This window comes from Bacillus rossius, chromosome 6, assembly GCF_032445375.1.
Source record: "Bacillus rossius redtenbacheri isolate Brsri chromosome 6, Brsri_v3, whole genome shotgun sequence".
NCBI lineage: Eukaryota > Metazoa > Arthropoda > Insecta > Phasmatodea > Bacillidae > Bacillus > Bacillus rossius.
Window position 1 is genome coordinate 15,138,495 of NC_086334.1, and position 27,190 is coordinate 15,165,684.

The 27,190-nt window shown below is 37.6% G+C and overlaps 1 protein-coding gene across 50 annotated transcripts in view; it reads left to right on the forward strand.

Annotated features, from left to right (window-relative positions):
• The first annotated feature begins 2,005 nt into the window (after window positions 1-2,005).
• Window positions 2,006-27,190, forward strand: part of LOC134532697 (myosin heavy chain, muscle) — a 113,709-nt gene continuing 88,524 nt past the window's right edge. For 11 of the 50 annotated variants that reach the window (XM_063369410.1, XM_063369409.1, XM_063369426.1 and 8 more), the window contains exons 1-3: window positions 2,189-2,266; window positions 18,865-19,152; window positions 24,249-24,392. In XM_063369410.1, coding sequence (XP_063225480.1) covers window positions 18,946-19,152; window positions 24,249-24,392 — 351 coding nt within the window. In that variant the 5' untranslated portion in view covers window positions 2,189-2,266; window positions 18,865-18,945. Of the gene's footprint in view, window positions 2,267-18,864; window positions 19,153-24,019; window positions 24,164-24,248; window positions 24,393-27,190 lie in introns of all 50 variants that reach the window. The other 39 variants (XM_063369439.1, XM_063369434.1, XM_063369416.1 and 36 more) reach the window with 8 other exon arrangements.

Below are 27,190 nucleotides of genomic sequence, written 5' to 3' on the forward strand. Positions count from 1 at the left end.
TATCATTGCATTTTCTGGGAAGATAAAAATAACTTAATTAATACACCATTTAAGATTTCATTGATTGTTTCATGTAACAAAATAATATTAATGAAAATTAATTTAAAAATACCAAATAGTATATATAAGTTGATCTCACACACTAAAGTGCTATCCTCATCTAACATACATTCGTTTTTAAACTGCAAACTATGTCGTAAAACTATATTGAGTCTAGTGTTCCTAGCATAAACTGTACGTATAGCGAACAAAGCACGGACTAAACCAGTAATAAAAATCTCTCACGTTGTTAAATTTTACTTAAGAACAACAATTATTGTCAATCCTCCTTCTATATATGCGTACAGCTTCGTTAAATAAAATTATACCAAATTGCGTTCGTGACTTTAGATTTCTGGTCAAAGCTGTGCACCTTCTGTAAAACTTTTGGCTTAATGTCGTATACCGTTCATGAGCTAGAGCTTGTGGCAAACGGGGAAAAAAAGTATGAACGCATCTTTCAGTACGCACCAGTAATGTGCAACTTCTAACCTCGGTAACGAGCGAATTCATGTGTTCTCATGTTGCAAATACTCATAAGTAGGGACACCTGTATTTCGCGAATAAATTTCGTGTCAAGGTATTTCACAAAATATTGTAGCTTTTCTAAGAGTCATGGCAAATTATAAGGGTGCAGCAGTACGGTAACCACATTCTCATTGGCCCCGTCAAGAGCCGGACGACACCTCTCACCGACCTCAGCCAATAACCACAGGATAAAAGCTACAGTAATTGTGAAATACCTTGACGCGAAATGTATTCGCGAAATACATGTGTCCCTACTCATGAGTACACTTACAATAAGAAACTCTGACACTAAATTTAACGTAGAATTCTTTAATCCAATACCGAGCATGATAAATATACACAAAATGGTCTTTTTAACTACATTTCTGTGCGCGAATCACACGTTGTTTCTGCGCCCGCCGCTAGAATTCGGTGCCGGAGAATCTACGTCGACTATTGAAACATTTTGTTAGCAGACCGAAGTTTAAGCTATATAATTAAACGGCTCCGATAAAAACGAAAAGACTTGAAATAAAAGCATATATTTAAAAACTGAAAAACAGGTTTTTACTTTTTTTATGAACGAAAAAGAAAAAAAATTAATATGTTTAACAGCGATCGAATGAACTGCAACTCTGTATAACATATTTAGTTTGATAAGCTTCAAATAAGAAAAAAGTAAAAAAAAAAACAATACAATTATTTTTAATGATAAAAAGCGTGTGTTGCTCTCTTGTTCCATTTTTATAATGACTCTATCCCAACGGACAATTATTAGTGATTGAAAATTTATGACAACAGATATCAAGCTCCCCAAAGCTTCTTCAGTTCATTGTCATAAAACTATTGTAAAGTCATCCGGATTACGTATATTTGCAAAGTTTCAAATCGATACGACACATAGAAGTAAGTTAAAATCGATTCCCAAAATTTGATTACATAGATAGTTATAAGTGAAGCTATCAAAAACGTGTTTAAAAAATACTACACCCTGGCTATCGAACATGATTTTCGACAAGGAATTATATTAAAATTCATCAAACAGTTGATACCACAGAGTGTCGGTTTGTCTTTGTGAACTTTGGTTAGCGCCGTCCACTACAGATGGCAGCACCGTGGTTGTTACGCATTTCCGTTCCTCGACTTCCGTCGCACTCACGAAATTATTCCCACCGAATGCCGTATTCCGAAAGCTAAGATGTTAATAATCGAATGCCAGGAAGATTGGCATCCCAACGAACGCAGTGCAGTGCCGTGCAGATTAATAAACGGCGGCAACTGATCGGCGCTGCCCCGCGACGCGCAAAGTGCAAAGTGTTGTGCGGTGGGTAAGGCTGACCGCCGCGAGCCTCGCGCTAGAGGACAAGAGAGGGGGGCGAAGTCCCTGGACAGCGGGGGTGGAGGGGCGCCGCCAGGGTTCCTGTCCCCGAGCGACGTACCACGGGGCCCCCCAGCGCTAGGGGGAGCCGAGGAATGTATTTTGGTCCCCCTGCAGCCTGCCTGCGCCCCCTTCCCCGCGCCCGGGACCCCTTTCCGCCCCCCTCGGACCCCTCAGCCGCTCACCTCCGCCTAAAAAGGCAGGCGGGGGTCGCTCCGTGTCGCGCCCTCCCATTGGCCGGCGAGCGCGGCCAATCGCCGCGCGGCTAACGCCCCGGGATCACGTTGCAGATGCTTATATCGCCTTGTGAACTACTTCCCGCTGACAGAACGGCTTTCGAACGTAAGTGCGCAAGTTGGGTCTCGAGCCCTCCGCGTTATCTCTATTTTTTTTTTTTCCTTTATACATATTCACATAATCTCCTGCGTTACTTCTGTGTGTGACGTTGGTTTTTCTTTTTTTTTTCTTTATCAGTTTGTTTGAATATTAATCGATTTGGCTTTCGTTATTTTTTATTTTTAACTGCAGTCTGTTTGTGTGTGTGTGTGTTCAGCGTTTAATTCGGTTCGATTTCATTCACTTACACCTCTTTTTTTTTTCGTTAAAGATATTTAAGATGTTTGTGAATGGATTCGCGGGCTGCTGAAGCTATATCTGGCAACGTCGGAAGTGTGTGTCGATTGGTCGATAGTAAGATATTGATCTTCGTCCTGAAAGTGCATCCAAGAGAAGATATATCTCCGTACGATATTTTTCAACATTCTGCTGTTTGTGAGGGAAGAGTGATTGACAGTGCGCTCAACAATGTGGAAGCTTTGGAATACTTCGCGTGTCATTTTAATATTCTTTTTCTAGTCAGGGCATGTGTAGATTACATTCATGTACTTGGTATAACGTAATGTAGGCTTGTAATGGAATATTTTAAGTTAAGTGTAACTTGCGTCATTTAAACTTGTCTAACTCTCGATTAGGTCCGACTACCTGAGTTTTCAACCATTAGTCCGGAATCAAATAATGCATTTATATTTAATTTAGGGATATTATTTTTTTTAAAAAAAACAATCATTTCACGGAAGCGATGTATCCCAGATTATACGAAACAAAAATTTTTAAAAAGTTTAATCTGAATTTACTTAGTTTTTTTCTTCTGAATTACTTTGCGTCTCGAAATATCGGAACAGCTTCTTTCACAAAAAGCAGAAAGTTGGAAAATATTTGTAGTGAGAGTGTCACATAAAATTTTTCTGTATTGCCATCTACGTCAGAAAAAATTAAACTAAGAAACGCAAATGACTTTCGTGTTCATGTGCAATTATGTAATACTTAATATTTTAAAACACCGTATTTAATTAGAGAAGCTCTCTAGATGGCAATACAGACCTAAGTATTATGTGGTTTTAATGGTAATCAATCGTACGTGTCATAAATCTATAACATTAACATAAATTAGTGCTAATGTTAACTTGTCATTTACATAACATTTTATATCTGAGTGTTTTTCATAATAACCAAAAGTTAATGTGTTAATGTGGTCATTTGCATGCAAAGTCTATGTAAACGTTAATAATATGGGAAGGCAAATCAGTTACTTGTAATATGTTTGGCTTTTAATTTTTGTGGAATAACTAATCATGCATGGATTTGATTGTAGTTATTTTCTGTTGTTGCTGTGACTGTTGAGGGAAATGTATAATGTGCTGATGCTTAGAATATTTCGAGATATGAAGAAAAAAAAATCCAGACCATCATTTTAAGCCAAATAATGTTTACGTCATTAGAAAAATTAAGTACTGAATTTTAAAATGTTTACAATTTGACAGAGTGTTGCTATAAGAAATCATGTCATTTAATTCGGGAAATTAGATATAAAAAATAAATACTTGTCAATAACTTTGAAAAGAAAACGCAATGGTAATTATATATGCACAATATGTGGTATTGATATAAAAATAAAATTTAATTCGTAAACTTCGTGGAAATGGATGTTGCTTAAAACTAATTTTTATTTATTTGTTTCCTAGTCGTATTTCTGCGTCCAAATAATAATGCGAGAAAATATTTGTAGGTAGTTACAGTTTGGTTGATAGTTGAAACCGTGAATATGTGCAAGTAGTTATTTTACCATCTGAAAGTATGTTCTCAGAAATGCAGATTATTTGAGTCAGTTAGTTTGGTATTTCGGGGAAATTGGCTTTGTGACAACTTAATTATGGGCTCATTCATCATAAAGAAAAAGAGAAGAATATTTGAGCACAATTTAAATTCTCAGAAGAAGATCGTGAAACACACTGAAACCGTGTGAACTTACAGTCCCAGATTATATAAATAAACTATTTGTGGAAGAATAATTGTTCTTTAGAATATAGTCTCGTAACTCTTCAGAACAGGTTGAAAGTTATGTAACAATTTTAAGGCCATGACTCATACACGCCGCTAGTCTTCTGTTTCACCGGTGACGTCATCAAGCGGACTCTTTCGCACGCTAGTAGTTGGCGTGGGCGCCGCCGGATGGCGGGCGAACCGTCCAAGATGGCGTTGGGCGCAAGCGCACGCGCGGCGGCTATTTTTGGAGGCTTTTAAGTTTAGTCGAGCCAGCGTCATTGGACACCGGCACAATACATATATAGCTCACAATAGGACCCAGGGGCCAGTGAAAGAATTCCTTGGACGAGAAACCCGACTTGGCCATTCGATTTTGGCACACTCGAAGGTCGCAGGAGGGCGCCACATAACCTCAAAATCGAACCACTTGTGACACACGACATACTTAATACTAATTAAACGCGTCTTCCTATATCACCCACGCAGAAAGAAACTTGCCAACAGAGAGAACAGTTTCCTACCAACAACCTCGAAGCCAAACATAATTTTAAATTAAATATTTACCCTTTACATTAAACTTACTTTAGGCTACATTTACACAATTATAGTTTTGGGTGGCAACGTATTGTCTTGAAGGAAAAAACCATGTGTTGACCTAGGGTGTGAAATCACCCATAACGATACTAAATAATTATTATTAATTTTTGTTGAACCTTCTATTCCCCAATTTTATTAGAACAACTACACTCACTGGCAGTTTTAATTTTTTTCATAGGGCATGTACTTTTTTGATCATTTTTGATAGACATGCAACGTAACGTGTAAATCGTTTCGGCACTCAAGCCAAACTGACGAACATTGAATCGAAAAATAATACGGGTAAATTTTAAATCATTTTGTTGTAGTTACGCATGAACAACTTTGTTTGTATATTCGGTGCAAGCATTACTCGCATATAAATTTTTGGAGGAATTAAAAATTTTGATTATCAGAATTAATTCCTATATAGTAATACGTTATGTAGAAACCCATGACATTAATATACCCAGACTGCCCACATCTCGGTCATAACATAGGTCCTTCCCTACAGAATATCATTGTATAACGATTCCTGATAGGTTCGAATGTACGTTAAGTAAATAAATATGTCAATGGATATGAGAACTATAATGTGTGCTACAATTGTGGTGTTATTTTATATCCAAACAAAAAATATTATTCTTAATTCTTTGCAGTTGCTAAACTGATATTCAATCATATGGAATTTTCTCCGTGTGGTCAAGATTATAGCTCAAGAATTAATTTATTGCCATTTAGTCTTGCCTTCAGCGATGTTTACGACCAGAGACGTTTCTAATCAATATTGTCACTGGTTTCAGCATTAAAATAGCTGATTTCATGTATAGCCGGAAACTTTTATGGAATCGGTTGGCGGATATCTGATTGAGTGTCATAGCATTAATTTTCTCGTCACGTGTTTACGCGTCCTTAATGTTGGTAAACCACTTGTATCTCTCAGAACAAGTGGTACTAAGGGTAATAATAATTTTTTTGTGACAAATTTTCAAATATACCATCTGTAGCCAGTTATGCTTTTCACTCCAGTTTGAAGTACATCAACTATTTTCCAAACCTGTAACCACTAAGATTGTCACTGCAGAACCAGCGAGGATTAGTTCAGTTGTTTCTAATGCGAAGCTGACTTTCGTGTATACTCACGTACGTAGGTACACATTTCAAAGTGTGCTAGCTTTAAAAAGTTCTCGACCGATCTCCCGGCAGTCATAAGTTTATTTGCTGTATCTTTTTTATATTCTTATTCATTACTATCTAACATGTTACAATTAATAGTAGGTTGAGCTTCCACACATTTGAAGAGTTAAATTATTCTGATCCTTTGATTATAAGCTACAAATAATAGCTGATATTTCTCACTTGAAGCCGACCACTTCAAGCTATTTAATGCTTAAAGTTGACATATATTTAAAAATAATTTAATTTTAAGTCTTTCATTGAAAATAACTTGCGTACACAAAACAGACGTCGTCTTATAATGTCTTGGTAATAGTATTCTGAATGAAGAAATCGATTCTTCACTTTGTGCTTGCTCTCTTATATTGTCTTCAAAATAAATTTATAAACATATTTTTTATTAGAATCGTTATAGTTAGTACGAGTATTCAAGCAGTATATATTAAATCCAACTACTATGCTACCTTTCAGTTTAAAGTAGAGGTTTTTCGCTGTGTTATGTATAGTTACTGATTAAACTAAATAGTTCAAAAGATGTACATATTATTGGAATATGCCAACAGAAAATATCCATTTACACATCAAGTTTCTCTGATACATACCAAGTAATTTTTTAAGTTTAGCATAAACTGTAAAAATGCTGACTAATTACAATAAAAACAATTAAAATCACCTAGTTTGGTATAGTAGTATTATGCATAATCAGAATATTAAATTTTATGTGACCTTTATCTAGAGCGACTACTACATTTCCTCTACAATTAATTATCTAATTGGTAAATTATTCGATTCAACTACTCATAAAACATAGAAGACCATTCCAAAATGAGATTAGGTTCACCAAATTGAGGCGTTTCAAACTTTGATCTGTTTTGGGCTTAGAATTGAAGATCTACAGCAATGAAACATTCTAATCCCAGGATTATACAGCCTTATGATCTTCTAATCGAGCTAGCTCTCCTCCAGACTTAATTCACGTTTAGCATAATTGAAAGCTTAACTTAACCTAATATACATATGCACAACTCAGTTTTTTTTTAATTTAACCCACAAACCATAAGTAAAGTTTGATTTCTCCAGCTATGCTACATGTTTCTGTTTCTCTAGAGAATAATTATTGAGTAACTAAAAACGTGTTTATTCGCTGAGAGTATTTAATCTTTATAGCGTGCTGAGTTAGCTCGTAAATATATATATATATATATATATATAAGAATATTATTGTTATGGCATAAAAGAAATACGACGAATTTTTTAAAATAAGCGTTGTAAATTTTTTGAAATTAAACTTATTTGGTGAGGGGGCTACAGTTTTCGAGCGTTACGAAAATTCCGACCGCACGAGGGGAAAGTTAGGTACGTGGTGGGGGAACCGTTAGAGGAGGAGAGTGCGTCAGCGGCTACGCCACTCCAACGCATGCGCTAGCGGTCGAATGGGAAGACAGCAAGGGGGAGGGGAATAGGTACGTAGCATAGCATATGCTAGTTGTAACGGCCGGAAGGGGAGACGGCAGGGGTGAGGTATAAATGACGCAGCAGTGATGATACGGAATCCTCGTAACGCTGCTTTTTTTTGTCTACTCCTCAGTTTTCGTAACAGCTAACGATTGACGCTACCGTATTTTCTTTATTTAATTTAAAGTATATACAATTTATTTATACATGTTGAAAATTTTTATTGATTTTTTCAATTAACTTCATAAATATCATAAATTTTTATGTGAATAGTGTGATTGAAAATGTAAAAAAAGACGTATATAGACTTAAAAGGTTAGCTTCACAAGTGTAATTTATTTTTGGTATATGAACACTGTGATTTGAAATGTCAAAAGGACTTATAGATTTGTGAGATAGACTTTATAAGTGTAATTTATGTTCGATTGGAGTGTTTTTTCGTACTTTTATTTTATTCAGCTGGAGATCGTGATTTAACATCATGCCTAGAAATAATATTTTAAAAAAATCAGAAACAGATAATAGGTATTATCAAAGGCAACGTGGGGAAAAAAGGCGTAAAATTGCCAGTGAACAAATTCGAGAGTACAGTATATCATATCCCCATCCTTACTATTCTCAATTATTATCTCTTTTTGGATAAAAAATACCTATTAATAATATATCTTTATTATATTTCTAATAAACAAAAATTTTCAATTTTTTCGCGCGCAGACTCGACACACACATGTTTTGTGGTATCTCGTTTCTCAACATTCATTTCCTCTACAAAATCTTTAGTTTTGTTGGTTTAAAACCTTTATAAGCTAGTCAACATTATCAATGCTAGAAATTTATTTTGAATATGCCCACATATTATTTGACTGTCGAAATGAAAAATTACCAGCAAATGTCTTCCTCGTATTACGCTATCGTGAACATTATAAACAAATAGTCTCTCCACTCCCAAACCTATCATGCTAATTCCCAAGTGCTGCCAAAGTTATAGAAATTTAATTAATGCATACATATGCTACTACTAAAAAAATTACCAAAATAGCATTATCGTAATGTATAATATTGACTATGTAAATGAATAATTGTCAAATAATTCGTACACATTCCAAACACCTAAATCTATACCACTTGAATTTCCATTTGATAAAATACTTCTTAATTTTTAAACAATTAAATTGGATAAATGTTTGAAGCGATACGGGAAGGATCCCTAGCACAGCTTATAAAGCGTAACAAATAAATAAACCAATGCAAACATTCTTTACAATATATTAAAACAAATATCATTTAGGCTTTTAAAAATGTCATTAACAAAAATATCTACGAGCCATTCTTACAACAATTACGGTGTAATCTCAATTACGTAACCTAACCTACTATGTCGTGCGACTCTGTTATTGTATTTCCGTCTCAACATAATATATCTGCATCCGGATGTGTTAGTGCGTAAATTTAATTCGCATAATTCGTGTCCCTGAGTTTAATCTCGTAGTCCTGAAGTATGTGACGTGTACACTTCAGACTGTGTCTCCTTCCATGTGTACCTCAGAGAAGCAATTTATTTTCCAATTGGTCTCGACTTATTTATTTTTAATATATATCCTGAAACAAAAATAATAAAGGTGATAAATGTAAACCAGCACTTTGATCTTTGTAATAGTCACTGAACATGTTACATTTCTATGGACACTTTTATGACTGAAAACGTATGTCACTGAATATTAATGTAAGGGTGAAATTAGAACCTATTCTCATTTAGTCGCAAGTTTTTTTTTAAGTCGTGACTTTACACACGTAATATCTACCGATATTTTCATTTTAATTAACCTTACAAATATAATATGTTATGTTTCAATGATACTATTCTATCTTTATTATTTTCACATTTATATTTTTTCAGTGAAAGTGGTTCAACTCACAAAACCCCCTCCTAGTGCTGAAGTTTGAGAGGCTTCAATAATGTTTTTGAAAGTTTTGCAATGATTTTCCTCGTCCCGTTACATAAACTTGGCACGTTAAGAAAACTCATTAACATCAACTTGACATTAAAAGCTTCAATTACTAAAAAAAATTCAATTTTAGCTTAAATATATTTTGCTGTGATCATCTTTTTTTTAAAAAAAAAATATAAGTGTTGATTTATACTGAAAAAATGTTTCATTAGTAATTAATTTTCTGCCCACCATTTCGATTCTACGTGTAATTTTTTTTACCTTCTCGCATAAGCATGCTGTGTTATATTATAAGTTTTGAATATGAACTATCAGTTAAGATTTCTGAACCTAAAACATACAACAATCGTCTATAAAATTCAATTTTGTATGGAATCTGTACCCCAGCTGCATTTCGCCTTGTTTTGTTTCTGGATCTTTCATAACATGGGCTTTCATTGCACTCTGATAAATGCTGCGGTTTTTTGCGTAGTCGGTTTTCATGAGAATTAAATAAATCTGAACATAAAAAACAAACACTTTAACTTACCAGAAACTTAGTAAAATTAAAAACGAAACACTTAATTTTTCTTATATGTATGTACAAAGTCTGGTCCATAGCCCTCTAAACCAAACAATAAAAAAGGATTGCAACAAACATCAATTTCAGTTGAAAACACAATTTGCGATATTTATCACGGTCGCTATTATTTTCAAGGATTCTACGTTAAATTTCATGTCCAAGTGTCATGTTATACGCGTATTTGCAACACAAGAACACATTAATTTGATCGTAACTGAAGTTAGATGTTACACATCTCTGGCGAGAACTGAAAGTCTCACAATATTTTGTAGAGTAATTTAATTTATTAATTTTTTGATGCACAGCTTTAATAATTGTAAAACTATATAGTAAACTTTTGGGAGGCTCTAAAATATTATTTTATTCATTGGGAACAATATTAATTTATTTTCAATGATATTTTCATTTTATTCGCATACATCAAATAACTCTAACCGAATAATAATTCAATCTTGGCTTCGGTTTTTCAGAGTGATACTGTTAACAATTTTCCTAACATGCAAATATTTTCACATCTTTACTTTCATATTTTAATAACACACATTTATGTCGAATATTTTTTATATTTCTAATTTTATTACTAAAATTTAAGTACCTATTTAATTTTCTATAGCTTCATAAGATGTACCAAGTTCATTTCTATACTTCTGTTTTAATAAAATGTTATTGTTTTGTTAGTAACATAAAAAAATTAATATTCCTGTTTTAATAAGTTATTATTATTTTATGAATTTAACTTTTTCTCGCTTGCTTCTTGACAACGTTTGAATAAAGACACATAGAAATTTCGTGGTACCTCTGATGTTACAACAACATGTCAAATCCTATCCGCTTCCATAGCTCACTTTACCACTCAACAAAGTATTACACTAACCAGAAATAAATTTGCAATACGGATTTTATGACCAAAATAATTTTACATTTGATTATATTCAAATTCAGTAATAATTTAGCTAAAGACTTAAATTGAGGGTATGGGGTAGTTTTAAATCTAAATTTTAAATGAGTAACATTTTTTGCCAAGCCTCGCCTACCTTAACACGGGTATTCTACACCATATGATTTCCCATTAAAATTCTACGACGTAGCTATGGGTCGTAGTCGCTGAAGCATCATGCTAGTGTATTGTGTTTGTGGTCAGCAGTTAGGCCCCAACTCCCGGCTACACACATTTATGAACGTCGAGTCGATACCACTTCAGATTCATCTACAGTGTTAGAGTGCACGTGGCCTTGTAGCGCTTTTGTGCATTTCAGTATGAACTGAAACGCTACATCTAACTTAAAAGTTTTTTTGTTACATACGCCATTGCTATTTACACTGAATGTCGTTGAAAAACCTCTAGCACGTACAAAGAGATGCACATGAAATCACGCCGAAAACCAGCCAAAATAAGCTTATTTCATAAGTTAAATGCATATATACCACAGAGAACTCTGTGGAATAAATTAGAAAAAATCACAGTTCACTGTGTTCGTCTGTGCTGTGAAATTTTTTGACTAATTCCTTCCACAGAATTCTCTGTGCTGTCTATGCATTTAAATCTTGACATTGGTTGGTTTTTACATGTTTTCTGTGTATATGGGTATTCATCTCTTTCTCAATTGTTCAGGTTTCTCTATGACATACAGTGAAAAGCAGCAATGATATACCTATAACAAAAATAAATGTTATAAAGAAATCTTCCCCAAAGCAAAACTTATTAAAAGAACTTATCTCTGACGTTACATTATACGAACTCTCCATCCTGTTGATTTATTAGTAAGAACGCCTTACCAATGATCCAAAGGACATGGGTTAGTTCGTCGGCTGAGTCGTGGATGTTTCACTTGTGGAATAATTCCCTTCCCAGTTTCACAACTGAAAGTTGTTTTGTCCCTGCAAGACTTCGGCCGAAGGCAACGACAGACCGCAGTGTGATAGCCATGTCGAAGTTCATCTTGTTCAACCGCAGAAGAACATCTCCAGCAGACTAGATATTCCAAAATTTTCCAAATAATACCTTGGCTGCAATCAGTCCTCAGCTTGGACAAACACTAGTTTATTTCTCTGATTAGTGTATTTTAATTATCATCTACTGTCCAGTGACCGTATTCAGAATAAAAGAGACCTATAATATGACTTATCATCATGAAGAAATAAAAAAATACGGAAGAGATAAACGCAAGAAGACCAGCGCCCAAGAAAGCGAAAGCAATATGCTCATGTTGAAATGCAGTAAAATGAAATGTCCACATGAAAATCCAAGGAGCTGCATTTGCAGTAGTCGTTAGAGTTCTCGGACAGGAGATAACAAAATTTTCTTACTCTCTCCCCCCCCCCTCCTCATATAGTTACAACTTTATATTTATTTTTCGACATACTACCTGCCAGTTGAAGTTTCTTAAATAATTTCTCTTGATCTAAGGGGACAGTTGCATGATCTCGAGATGGCTAGAAGAAAAAATAAAACTACTTTTAAAATAAGGAACCTCATTTGGTACATCAATTAGAATTCAAGCACGGTTTCGCTACTGGGACGGAAAACATGCCCAGATCTTGTGAGTCAAATAAGTACACTTGGATAACCTCTTCACAGACTACTGTAATGGCAAACATACACACACCCATTTCCCTTTACATCCCATGACACGTGAGATTATTCCTGACGAGCGTTGGGCTATTCCACCACTGTACTAAATTGGTAGATGTTAAGCCGAGTTAGGTGACCAAAGGCCATTTCTTCCACCCAATATGTTTTGTTCACTATGCTTCGCCACCCACATGGGAACATCTTTAAACTTTAGTTTATCGTCTCAGGCCTCTACGGCGTGATCAGTTATGGTTTACATACAGAGATTACGTTGGTTCCTAGCAAGTCTGAGCAATGCTTTGTGTATTTCCTCATAGTACCAACCCCATAGAATACTTTTAGGAACAGTGTTGGTTTCCTTTCCAGCCATCTCGAGGTCAGCCCCGTAGAGCAGTCAGTTATGTAACGTCAGCCGACAAGCAGTTACTCGTGAGGAGAAAAAAACTATCGTAACCATTTGGGGGGGGGGAATGAGTTGTCTTATCTCCACCCCCCCACCCCCCCGAGGATTACTGTTACTACTGTAATTGCAGCTTCCTTTCCACTTGAACGTTACATTTTACTGTAAGTGAGCATATTGGCTTTCGCCTTCCTCGGTGTTGGTCTTCATGTGTTGAATTCATTGGTGTTTCCTTCTTCCTTCATGATTATGTAATACTATGTGACTCTGTTTTATTTATTTTAAATTCCATTGTCAAAGAATGATAAATAAAATAGTGTTACTTTGAACGATGTAGAATATCGACAATTTGAGTTACTGTTATTTAGTTTTTCATTAAATTCCTAGATACAGTGTACAGTGACAGCAGAATTTCATTGAGGGAACTGGGTAATGGATCCACTTTGCCCAATTTTCGCTTTTAAATTCTAGGAATTATAGGATTTCTAGGATTTTGGTGAGGGGGATACATCCTTCTACCCCTCTCACTACGTACGTCCTAGTGGTCCGATGCCCGCTTTAACCTTTGGAGATCTCATAACCTGAAGCCTCTGTGTAACATTAAATCGTAGTTTAGCCATTTTAAAACGTCCACCTGGGTTCAGAGGGGGGTCGCAGGAGTCGACGTCACAGGAACTGGAGGTACTGCAGGTGCTGGAGGTACTGGAGGTGCTGGAGATGAGCTGGAGGCTCGCTGTTGCCGCCGTCCTCGTGCGGCGAGCTGGGTGGGCGGGCTGTGCCGGCCCCAGGCAGTGGGAGAGAGAGGGGGGAGCTGTGTAGGACGACTGCAGGAAGACGTGAAGGGCCGGGCGCGGGGTGTCTATTTCGGCCGCTCGGCCGCGCGCTCTTATTTCGGTTCGCAGCCCCGGATGTTCGTCGTCCGGCGCGTTCCTGGCACGACTTGCGGAGCACGAGGAGTCTCTCTCTCACTCTCTCTCGCTCTCTCTCTCTCTTTGGCGCTGCCGAGCCCGTCCGTGGCTGCAGTGCATCCTCCGCTGATCTGGGCGCTTCTGGAAACGTAACCACAGTCCATCCATTCTTTGCGATATAGATCTTGGGGAAAACATCTCTGCCCGTTTCCGTAGTGGAATAGTGGAACACTCAATGGGGAAGTGGAGAATTTGAGGGTCTGAAAGACCCCACTCCTCCTCTTCCTGACAGCAACTTTTACAGTACAAAATGACTCTTCTGGGGGAAGGGAATTGAGGAGAAAAAACACTCGTTTCTGAAAGCAAGCGCTTTCCCCTTCTTCATCCTAAAATTACGAGACTCCAGAGTCACTACTGCTGGCTGGCGTACGCCTAGTTTAGTTGCCAGTGAGCTACGTAAAGAAGTCACGCGTGCTGATTTCTGATATAAAATTGCGACTTTTTGGTTTTAAGTCCACTGGAACTGGCTGTACCTAAAATATTTTTTAGTTGCACGTGATCGAATCATGTACCTATGTATGTAAATCCCTCGCTATAAGGCTTACTGCTTTGCTGGAAACAGATTTAAGACTGAGCTTCCCAAAAGGTCAATTTAAATGCACATCAAAAATGTCTACACATTTTAAACTCAGTATTTATAGCTGATTTTTGAACTCAAATATTCCAACAAAGAAAATAAAATAAAAGTTTCTAAGACACCTTATAGAGTTATCAATATCTAACTAGTGATTTAAAAACACTACTTAATAATATCAGAGTGTTAAATGCCAACTGCTTTTGCGGGGTTCAACTGATACTCAAAGCTATGATTATTGTTTTCGTTAGTGGTAATTTTTATTGAAACGTGATGCACAGACATAGCTGATGTTTACGTAAAAATTTTGCCCGGTTGTTTTGTGTCGTTAAAGATAGAATTATAGGCTGGTTTGACATTCTGGTTTAAATCACTGTCGTATACATTGAGTTGGCTTCTACTTCTCTTCTTTAGCACCGTGAGATTCGTACATCAAAATAAGCAGTGGTGAGGATGGGAAATTCTTTACCTTTTTTCTTAAATGAATCTTTCATAATCTATGAACTAAACTAAACAAATTTACATGCGCATTAGAAGTATAACTTCATAGACTGACTGTAGTTCTGTGTCAGCTTACTTACGGTCCCGCAGACTTTTTTGGCAAGTAGATTAGTAGCTAAATTTTAATACATGAGTTTATGTTTCCAGAAGCTTAATGGTTAATGCCAGCACATTGCAAATACAGGTTATGCGTAAGGTATGTGTTTTCAAATTCATATAAACACGAAATTTCATAGTCTAGTAGTGTTGAGAGGCTTCATAATAATTTGTGTAACGTGCAATTGACGTATCTGCAGCCACAAAGCCTCACACCCCTCGCTTGATCGTTGTCGCCATAGAAGTGCAAGTGGAACAAGCATGGCGAATAAAACAGAAATGCAAGTTACGCCTCTCTCTCTTCATGGTCGTTACACTTTCCGCAACACTCTGACCGTTAAACTTTTATTTTCGTTATGCTCTGATGACGGCATTGCCTCGACCTACCCTAACCTACCGGCTGTAAATAAGTCTTAGAGAGATTTTAACAAACGTACCAACTATTATTAAAACCGGCACAACTTCATACGTCATGTATCCAGACACTGAATCCGGGCGTATAGAAATCTTCGGCTCTTATGATCTGTAGCCAGAGGTGGATCCATAAGGGAATGGTGCCCAGAGACACGTTTCCCCCAACCCCCTTTTTTTCCAATTCTAGAAAGGGTATAAGATGCAAAGGACAAAAAGACTTCTAAAGTAAATGTTTGGCTATTTTCATATCAAATACTAATCACAGACGGATGCATAGCTATCAATAACGTAGTCTGCATACAATATCTGGACTAAGTTATCAGTGTCTATATATTAAGTGCCGTTACTCCCATAAGTCCCTTACAGAAGTCAATCCTGTGTGCGCCACTGTACGCAGCTAACGATAAATAACACAGATTCGAATCTTGGGGAGTGCAAGTGACCGAACTTTTTTTTGGGGGGGTTGTAGGAAACATGTGCCTACTAGTTGAATGGTAGTCCGCAAATTTTTTAAAAATAACACCCTCTCACGTATTTGGAAGTCATTATTATCAAAGCTACGGTTTTGTGTGGAATATTTTTTTTTCTTAAGATAGTTAAAGTTTCGAAACTTTACACGCAGTACAGTAGCGCTTAAAATAAATAAATTTTAGAACTGACTTTCACATGGTAGAGTCGGACTGGGGTGGATGACACTTTGTTATCCTTTCAGATGTTTAAGTCCTAAGGGTTTTAGGTTGAGGAGTGTTTAGGGGGGGGGGGGGGGATCGCCCCTGCCGTAGGACCGGCTCTGGGCGGAGGTCTTCAGGGACGTTCGGTGTCTTCCCGGACGTCGGGACGCCGGCAGATCGGGTCCACGGCTGCGTCGCGGCGCCGCACTGCGTGGTGTTAGCGGGGAAGGGGGGGGGGGCGAGAGGCGTGACGCATCGCGCCACCCGCGCGCGTCCCAAACAGTCGCGGGGTGTATTAATACGCGCCGACTAACTAGTTCCCTCCCCACCACGCACTTTCCCCGCAACGCGGTCTCCTAGAAGTGGGAAACAAGTGAGAAGGGGGGGGGGGATAAAACGAACTCTTCTGCACTGCAGTTTCCCCCCACCCCCTCCTCCCAACCCATCCTTCGATTTAATGTAGAATTCCGTTTCTCCCCTTATACGAATGGGTGTCGGCTTACGTTTCCCCCTTCTACCCCTCCCTTGTCTCTTCCGCTCATTCTCTGGCGACACGCGAAAGAGTCTCTCGTATCACCCTTTGAACTCGTACGGCGTTTCGTTTCGCAACATACTTTCAGCGCTTCAATATAAACATTTTTCGCGTGATGAAATTATATTGGTTTGTAGAACGACCAACTGTAATGGCTTTCTGCCAAGAAGCACGTTCTCTGACGCAGTAAGGAATTTTTTATTTTTGACGCATCGTTAAATTCTATTTTTTTTCACGATCATTTCCACAAAGCCCACAAACTTAAAAAAAGATATATATTAAAATTAGGAAAACCTGCTACTTCCTCATTCGTAGTTAACGTGGACAAAACCAGACGACGGGTTACATCCAACGACTGCGCAAAATGTTGTTTAGGCCTAATATGGTGACAATAAGCCTATTTTTTTTGGAAACGCTGCCAAAGAACGAAATAACTGTAAAATATTAAGTTATTCCTCAGTTTTAACAGTTTGCTAATTAGTGTGGCCGTGTGAATTTTAAGAACGGCACCCAGGTCTGTGTTTTTTTTTCTTTTGAAGACTTCAGCATTCCGATTGCGGTGAAGAGAAGTGGGGGGGGGGGGGGGAAATCCGCTTCGAAGTTTTTTTAATGTTTTGTTTCGCTCTGATATGGCAAAAATTACAAGTCTGTAGTTATTATAATACACAGGAAACCTTAGAATAAATGCGACATTGCCAGATCACGTTTACAGTTATAACCACAGTAACGTTACCATATTTTAGATTTTTTTTCGAGTTGTTGATTTTGAAATTTTTACATTATTTATTGCGAGGGGGCCCGACAAAATTATATGACTCCGGGACCTTAGTTTCTGTCGCTGACCGAGGCCTTCAGATAGGGTGTGCGTTAGCAACGTTAACTTTTTTTTGTGCAAAATATACTGCATGTGCATGTTCGTTTCTAATATATTTTAATTTATTGCAGACACAACGAGGTCATAAGGATGGAAAATATCATAAATAATTATACAATGAATTTTTAATATACGCGTTTTTAAAACGGCCTAAAGAGTATAAAATAATTTATCCTAGCCCCACACAGATTAATTATCCCATACAGATTTTCCTGAAAATTTGTGATTGTTAATTTTTAATATGCATGAAAGTACTTGTAAAATTTAAAGCTAAAAACTTGGAGAGTTTGTGATAGATAATCAATGCATGAATAGTTCACCGAAGTCACTAACAATTTTATTACACTGTTATGTTTTCTCAGCGAAAGCTATTCCCTACACAACTTACTATTATATATTGCATGCACACCACATTTCGTTTTAAAGCTATTAAAAATTCTCAGTTACCAATTTTAGGAATCTCTGTAATATGGATAGGAATCTGTAGGGGTTATAAATCCGTATGGGGCGAGGAATAATAATTTGTACTTTTTAATCCGGCATAATATCGTGTATTTAAGAAAAAAGTATTTAATTATTATTTTCTGCTTTTTATTCTCGTGTGTGTGAAATTTCGCAATCGATTTTAAACAACTTGAATGGAGCAGTCGGTGATGTAGGCACCGCCTGCGGAGTGCTGCGTTATGCATCCCGCAACACTGTACTGTTCCACTCGTAGCCTAACGCCCCGGATCCGGGGGCATCGCTAAACAAAACCAAGCAAACAAACCAAATCAACAGACTGAGAAGAAACTGAGTTAATATTTCGTTGTCATCCAGTTCTAAGCTATTTCCAAAAGTTTAACGTCTCTAGCTCATCGGGAAGTTCGTTTAAAATCGATTGCAAAATTTTGTACCTGGACAGACAGGCAGACAGGAGAACGAGTCAATAAAAAACGTCAATCAGGGATATAGGGGAAGTAACTGAGAATTTTTAATAGCTTTAAAACAAAATTTGGGGTGCATGCAATATATAATAGTAAGTAGTGTACGGAATAACTATCGTTGAGAAAACTTAACACAATTTAATCGCAGTGTAATAAAATTGTTAGTGACTTCGGTGAACTATCCATGCATTAGGCTAATCATCTATCACATACTCTCCAAGTTTTTGTGAGGAACGATCCAATCATTAGCGTGGGATGACTTCGGCATCCCCGGCAGTTTGAAGCCGGGGTGGACCCGGGTAGAGTCTGCAATGATTGTGTGGCCCAGCGGGCGAGACGTCTAACGCGCCGCGCGACCTCTGCCTGTTTCAGGAAGGCTACAGGGCTGTTCCCGTGTCTCTCTCTCTCTCTCATTCGACGACCAACCGTCTCAGTCCGCACACGTGAAGCAAGATGCCGAAGCCACAGGTGCAGGAGGGCGATGACCCCGACCCAACCCCCTACCTGTTCGTGTCGCTGGAGCAGAAGCGCATAGACCAGACCAAGCCGTACGACGCCAAGAAGTCATGCTGGGTGCCGGACGAGAAGGAGGGCTTCGTGCTGGGCGAGATCAAGGCCACCAAGGGAGACCTGGTCACCGTAAACCTGCCGGGAGGAGAGGTAGGTGTGCCGACGTGCGCCGACCCGCCACCTCGCCTCACCCACCGACACATTATATTTTTCGGGTCGTTACCACAACGCCGAAATACCACAACGCCGAACGTGCAATAACGCCGAATACCATAACGCCGAATGTCAAATTGACCGCAACGCCGACAGCTAGAAAACTGCTGTGTACCACAACGCCGAAATACAGTAACGCCGAAAAATTTTGCTGTGGGGAGGGGGGGGGACAGGAGCAAAATGAAAAGCAACTGAATGAATTTGTGTGCTAACCTTACCTAACCTAACCTTTGTGGCAGTTCTGCAATGACATTTTGGGGGTTAATGTATTTCGGCGTTGTGGTACACAGCAGTTTTCTAGCTGTCGGCGTTGTGGTAAAATTGGCATTTCGGCGGTATGGTTTTCGGCGTTATTGTACGTTCGGCGTTGTGGTATTTTGGCGTTGTGGGCGTCCCCATATTTTTCCATCGCACATTATTTTAAAATTAGTTATATAACTCGTTCTGTGAGTTCTCAATAAAAATAATAGTACAATACAAGCACTCACGCAAAAGCTAACTTTATTTATTTCCTGTAGGATGAAGTGCATTTGTGAAAATTATGTTTTGAAATAACGGAAACTATTAACTATTACTAAATTTAAATGCACTCATCACTGATTCACTGACTTACTCTGTAACGCTGTGGTGTACCTCCGCGTACGATAATTCTTCTACTTACTCCACTTCGAGTACCATAAACTGAATACTTACTTACTTTGAAAAAATTAATTAATCAAATCGTTGAAAACCATTTAAAATATGATGTTTCAGACTTAAAAATAATTCAGTAACACCAAATAAAAAAGCGATTTTCATTGCTACGTGGTACAAGAAATCAATAAAGTTACGTGAGATAAATTTCAATTCAAATCTTAATTTTTTTATCATGCATATGTGTTATATATAATTTTCATTTGCACAATATTAACAGAAAATGAATTTTTAGAAAATATTTCGTGTGTATTAAATTTTTAAATCGTTTGTTATACTTATTCATCATTTTTCAACAGGCACCTTAGAACTAACTAGTAATTAATAGTAATAGAATGGTTGCTTTAAAATCATTGACTAGTCTCTTAAAGGCTGTTTCCAGCAGACTGTGATACACTCGATATTTCTATCGTGAGGTCACTGGGAGAAGATATCTAAGGCTATATCTGTGAAATTGTTTCGTCCATATATTCAGAGGCGATTTACGACTGAAAGTATGCTGCTCTATCACATTATTTCTAAAGCTGTGATAGGTGACCATCTATTATTGGAGGACTCGTTCTTGTTAGCCAGACACTGCCTGCACTAGAGTTGATTTAAGTTGTATTTTTTGTACATACGCCATTTCAGGTTGCACTGTACGTCAAAAGAAACCTTAGTAATGGACAAAAAAAATATGAATATGCAAACACACAGAAAATAACCCAAAATCATCAGATGTCAAAAAGTTTAAAACATAGCAAAAAAAAATACCGTGGAAGGAATTAGAAATATATTACAGCACAAGTGGACACAATAAACTTCCTAAGACAACAGTTACGGCGTTTCAGGAACAGATATCAGTTCCTTAAGGGCGTATGTCCCGTTCCAGGTCATGATTTTAGATTTATATTAATCACTGATCAACTTTTAGACATTTTCAATCGTTTAACTTTCATGAAATGAAAAATATATATAGTTGCATACTTTTTGCATAATTAGCTGCCAAAGTTACATTTTTAACCTTTTTGGGTTGTACAAATAAGGAGAATTTAATTTATTGCAGAACTGAAACTTTTTAGGATTAACTGCTATGCCACTGGCTACTTCAAGAAATGGTTTGCATTTCTTTCAGAAAATATTAATTAATTTTACCTGACATTTCAAAATCCTCAAAATTTGTATGATCTTGACAGCCAAGAAACATGAAATGAGTTTTTGTGATAGAAATGCAAACCATTTCTTGAAGTAGCCAGTGGCATTGCAGTTAATCCTAAAAAGTTTCAGTTCTGCAATAAATTAAATTCTCCTTATTTGTACAACCCAAAAAGGTTAAAAATGTAACTTTGGCAGCTAATTATGCAAAAAGTATGCAACTATATATATTTTTCATTTCGTGAAAGTTAAACGATTGAAAATGTCTAAAAGTTGATCAGTGATTAATATAAATCTAAAATCATGACCTGGAACGGGTCATACACCCTAAGACGCATTTGTTGTCTTAGGAAGTCTACATAATCGCCTGTGCTGTCGTGACTGTGATATGTCCAGAATACCACTTTAGTCGCATCGCTGGTTTCGCCTGGGCGTCTCTGTGCTGTCGTTGTTTTGTCCACATTATCTGTTTAACACTATCGTTGGGTTCGTCTGTTTGTGCGTTGTCCAGGGCCGTTTCATTGGTCTTTATTTACAATTCTTTTTGAAACTGTCTCGTCGTTGTTAGCCCATTGCTGTCCGTCTGTGCTGCAATATTTTCTTTTCCGACCAATTCCTTCCACATAATTTTTTCTATGCTGTTTATGTTTCCAACTTTTTTTTACATTGGCTGATTTTGGCTTATTTTTTGTGCGTTTGCATATTTATATTTTTGTCAGCTATTTAGGTTTTTATTTGACATACAGTATAATCATAAAGGGCGTGTGTCCAAAAAATCATCTTAAAACAATATTCCCCAGTGCAGGGACTATTAAAATAACGGCACTACAGTGAAAATCACATCTCACAGTTAATTGCTCTTTGATAATAATTAATACTATGCCAGAACACCGGTCCTTAAGTTATGAATCTCCCGTGAAGATATGCTGAAACGTTGGGCACAAAAAAATGATCACAGATAATTTCCATTATTTTTGAATACCTAAGATAAATATAAATATTTCTGAGTCTTAAAGAAGCCAGGAAGTAAAAGTACATATTTCATATGGATGTTTTGAACATTAACCATTTTTGAAGTAATTTTTTTTCTCGTTGTTGGCAGCAAATTACTTGAACCCATATCAGTTATTAACAAAAAAAATTCTAGTAATTTCGCGTTGTATTTGTGTTGGGAGTGAAGAGCAAATTTCATCTACTGATCATTCCAGCTAATTCTATCATTTTGGGATTGAATTCTGGCAGTCATTCCTGCCAACACTAACATGTGACAACATTTTAAAAGTGTTCGATTAGCTGGAATGCGCCACGTACATTAAAACATAAAATGTTTAAAATTTGGTTTTGATATATTTTGGTAGTGTATAATATTATTTCATAGTTATTTGTACAAAAATAAGTTTAAATAATTTTAAAAATTTATAAAAGCTCTTATTTTTTACATGAAAGTTGTAAAGGCGTCCGTCTAGTAAGCGACTTTCTGGACACGAGTAACAAAGACAATACTAAGCAAATAGCTGAAAATAAATTTTTACATAATGTTTGGGACTAATATACTGCAAAATTAAGTATATATACTAAATCACAGATACTTAGTGATTGTCAGTTTTTATTTAATAAATATCCCATGAACAATATTACTTTCATCGTAACATATTTAGCTTGTTGTAATTGGGAAATTTATATTTCCTAATGATTGTGTATTTTGTGTGTGTATTTCTCGTTGAATTCGTAACATTGTACTGTTCTTGTTGTTAATGAATGCATTTTTTATCGTACAACCCTATGAGTTCCAAAATTATCCTTTTGTTTCCTAGTTTCCTATACACTCTGCGGGTACATCTACTGATCGTGTCACCTATCATTGTCTGACATAATAAAGATGATTTTTTTTAGATATATCTTGAAGCCAAAAAGACTAATTATAGTAAACTTTTGTAAAATTTCACACCTCCTTTTCTTTTAAAATTTTTATACCGACTAAACGAATCGGATTAACTCTATGAAACTTGTTCCCAATGTAAGATACTTACTCGTACATTAAGATTTTAGCCGTAATTGTTAATTGGTAATTTGGCAAAAAAAAACGATGATTAATGTATAATAAAATTAAACTATAACGTACTCTAAATTTAATAATCGCTGAAGCGAAATTGATTTTATTTACAGAGATGAATTCTCATACCCGAATATTTAGTTATATTATTTTTTTAATTTAAATGATTGTGGTGTTTTGACAGAAACCACTTAGTAGAAAGATTTTTAACATTAGTTTTCAGAAGTTCTTCTGTTATATCTTGCAGTCAAACATTTGAAACAGTCCAACAATAAAAAAAAGTTTGCGTATTTTGTTTAATTATTTACTAAGATATTAAACCAAAACCAGAAGGAAATAAATATGAAGATATTTTAATCTATACGTCTTGCATCTCGCAATAATTTTCTACTGTTACCGCGAGGTTCATTTCAAAATCAAAACACATTTTGCGTACGTGTTAGTTTAACGATGTCCAAAGATCAGCCAATCTGTGTCCTTTAAGGGGGATTGGGCCTCACCATCTTGCAACAACGCTTCCGCGCTGAATCTTTTTGGGTCGTCGGCACGGCATAGGACTTAGCTTTTGCTACTTTTTGAAGTCAATACTTGTGGACTGGTGTGATTATCATTATAGTTTTAGTCGCCCGCTTACAGACTTGAGTTTTGTTTTTTTTTTTAGTAACGTGTGGGTTTCAAAAAAGGTTTAGAAGGTCTGGGAGATATGACATGCGTAAAAATTGTGATAAATAGTTTGAAATCAGGTTTATAGGTAAGAGACGGGAAAATCCGTGATAATGGAAAATGGGGGACCCTTAGAGGTCCATCAGAGTTGACGCGGACTGTGCAGAGAGCCCCCCGCTGTCCCACTCCCCCGCCCCCAGTCCAGGAGTGTAGGGTCTCCGAGCAGGGCCCGGGACTGTACTCGCTGCTGTGGTTGAGCAGGAGAAGACGCTAAAGAAGGAGCAGATCTCGCAAGTGAACCCGCCCAAGTACGAGAAGGTGGAGGACATGGCCGACCTCACGTACCTGAACGAGGCTGCCGTGCTGCACAACCTGCGGCAGCGCTACTACTGCAAGCTCATCTACGTAAGTGCCCGGTGCCGGGCCGTATGGGAGCCACTGCCGGACGTGTCTAATCGAGCTGTTGTGTCTGTCTCTCTCCCCCGACCAGGAGAAGAACTTCAAGAAAGAGCAGGTCACCCAGGTGAACCCTCCCAAGTATGAGAAATGCGAGGACATGTCCAACTTGACCTACCTTAATGACGCTTCTGTATTGCATAACCTGAAGCAACGATACTACCATAAGCTCATCTACGTAAGTTGTAAAAAAAAATAAGGTGCTTGTTCTCTGCAGCCCAACGTCTTGCTTGTTTCTGACTGTTTTGCAATCTCCATTCCTGTCCCGGCATGTGTATCATTGGAAAAAACCCAAATCCACCCTCACGTTTCCATTCTTCCCTCTCTGTTGTGAAGTGCGCCAAGCATCAGTACCTGCATGAAACTACGCGACTCTTGTCTGCCGAAAGATTGAATTACTCCGTCTACTTCACCAGACAGGACCGACGCACGAGAATGTTCCCGCGTTTGTGAGTGTTCTTCGAGTGAGGAAGCGGAACGCGCCGTTTCGCGTACCTACTTCAGAAATTTCCAGTTATGTGTTGCAAACGCTAACCTCTGCTTGTTTTCGAGACTTCCCATCTTCCACTAACCCCGCTAACTGGCTTATGAGACGCCAATAGGAGGGAACGACCCTGCTCCTGTGCTTCCCCCGACGAGGACAAGCCGTGACTACTGGCCCCTCTGCGACCCGCCCCCGGCTGCGGGGGAAACGGCGCCAGGATTCGCCCCGCCCCCCCGCGGACAACCCGACCAAGCATCGCGGTAGGACCATACGGGAAACTCTGGCCAAGCATTGCTTTCAAGCTATTCTACACTCCGCACTACTGTAAACTACCTTCGCGCACTTGAAAAAAAAAATAAACATAGGTGCACTCCACGCCTGTCTCTTGTTATTTCTCGCCAGTTTCTCCCGTATTGTCGCTACCACAGCACTCGGTTGAAGTGGCTAGGAGGACGGCCATTACCAACCTCCGGGAATGCGGCCGAAGGAGGGGGGCGTGACGTGTGTCCCCCCCCCCTCGTGCCTGGTCGTTGTGCGTAGCTTAGTGACGTACTGTAGGGACAGCACCGTCTACATCGTCGGCCAGAGCGCAGCTTCAAGCAGGGGGAGGGGAGCGCGCGACAGCCCGTTTGGAGCGAGAATTTTCACTTCGGGTTTTTTTTTCAGTATATATTTAATGTTTACTTAAATTTTTGCGTTAACCCTCCCTTTCGTTAAAAATTTGTATGAAACAATTATAGTTAAGTATTTCAGGCCACCGATTCGAAAATATTCCAATCTCACTTATCTCCGACTTATTTAAAGTCATGATTTGCAACTGCATCTGAACGAAAAGTCTTCCTGCTGCCCCACTGATCGGCGTCCCCCTCATCGACCTATTGTTTGACCCGGGTATTTTCAACTTCTGAAACCTTTGGCCTCGATTAGAAGGCTTAGAAACCCCTACCGTCAATTAATTATTCTTGTAAATGTTTCTTACACACAGAAGCTTCAAATGAACTGTACTTCAAACGCTGATTTTAGAAACACTTTTTTTCAGTTTTCTGGTCCCTTTTCTGAGATTGGAACATTTAAAAAATATTACCTGAAGAGTTTCGAGCACATCGCGCTCGCAGTAATCGCAAAAAGAAAGTCGAAAAGATCGCCTGGCCTTGCTCCGCGCGACCTCCGATGGGACGGTGCAGTTCCAGAACATGCTCGAATGTTTGGGACCACGTCGAGCAGTTCAAACTCCACTGACTGTTTTTATTTTGTTATGATTGGTACGTGCAGTTGTTTTTTTTTTTTTTTGTTCGAGAAGGTTGCATATATCGCCAGTCTTCCACTTGAAAGTGATCAAACATATGTGGAAATTCATACAATTACAATTATTGAATATACTTTCTGTGTTTGCTTGCGTCAGTTTACAGTTTTACGTGGGCGTCAAAATTAAACGTAATGTTGTGGCGTGAATGGCGATATATGGACTTACGTGTATTTATATAGATCAAACTTTGAGTAAACTTTTAATCAGTTACTATGTATAAGTGTTGACATGTGATAATGTGACGTAATAGTTAGTAAGTAAATACATTGGGTAGCTCAGAGTATGCTAGGTTTAATTTCATTTTTAACTTAGGTATATTTGTTTAATTTTTGCTGCTTTCGTGTCCAAGGATCTGTGAGAAATAAGTGAGTAGCCTTAATATCAAACTCAATTTCAGAGCCATTCTCACAAAAAAAAGAGATATCCAGTTGATAAATGTTTACTGTAACTGAAGTGGGAACCCGTGTGGTGGTGACAGCTCTTTCAAGTGCGCTGACAGCAGGCTGTGACATCTCTTTGTATTTAAGCTTCGGGACGGTAGTCCAGTGGTTCGAACCCCACTACTTTCTGAAGACGCTATATATTCTTAATAAAGTGACGAATAATTCACTAAAAATGAAATACGTCAGGAAATAAAACTTATGTCTGACTTTAAATTACAGGCTCACGTTGTTCTTAGGAAACGGCATCAATGTTCATTAAAAAAATTTTGTTTGAACGTATTCGTGAATAAATCTGCATGTAAGGCCCGGGAATAATAAAAATTATCAGAAAAAAAAATATTTACTGATGACTTAAGGTTCGGTCGCACGCACCATGATAGTAACTTCGTTTTCTTGTAATTGCTATTATTTAAGAGAGTTTCCTGAAAGTGTATTCTGATAACACTCTTGAATTTGTTGTTTTGTTACAAATTTTATTACTAGATATTAAGTTACCGTTAATTTATGTCTGAAAATAGAGACAATAAACCGATACAAGATTATGTTTAGTAAATATATGTTGCGAAAATTCGAAACAAAACATGGAATCCAAGATAGCTATCGTGGTAAGCTTACAGGTAAAAGCCCTAAAATAATTGTATTGATAAGAAAAATAATTACCAACATGGTCTTGAAACATGTGTCCATATTGTTCACGACAATTTTGATCACGTAAGTTACAATGTATACTAAACTTCATTAAA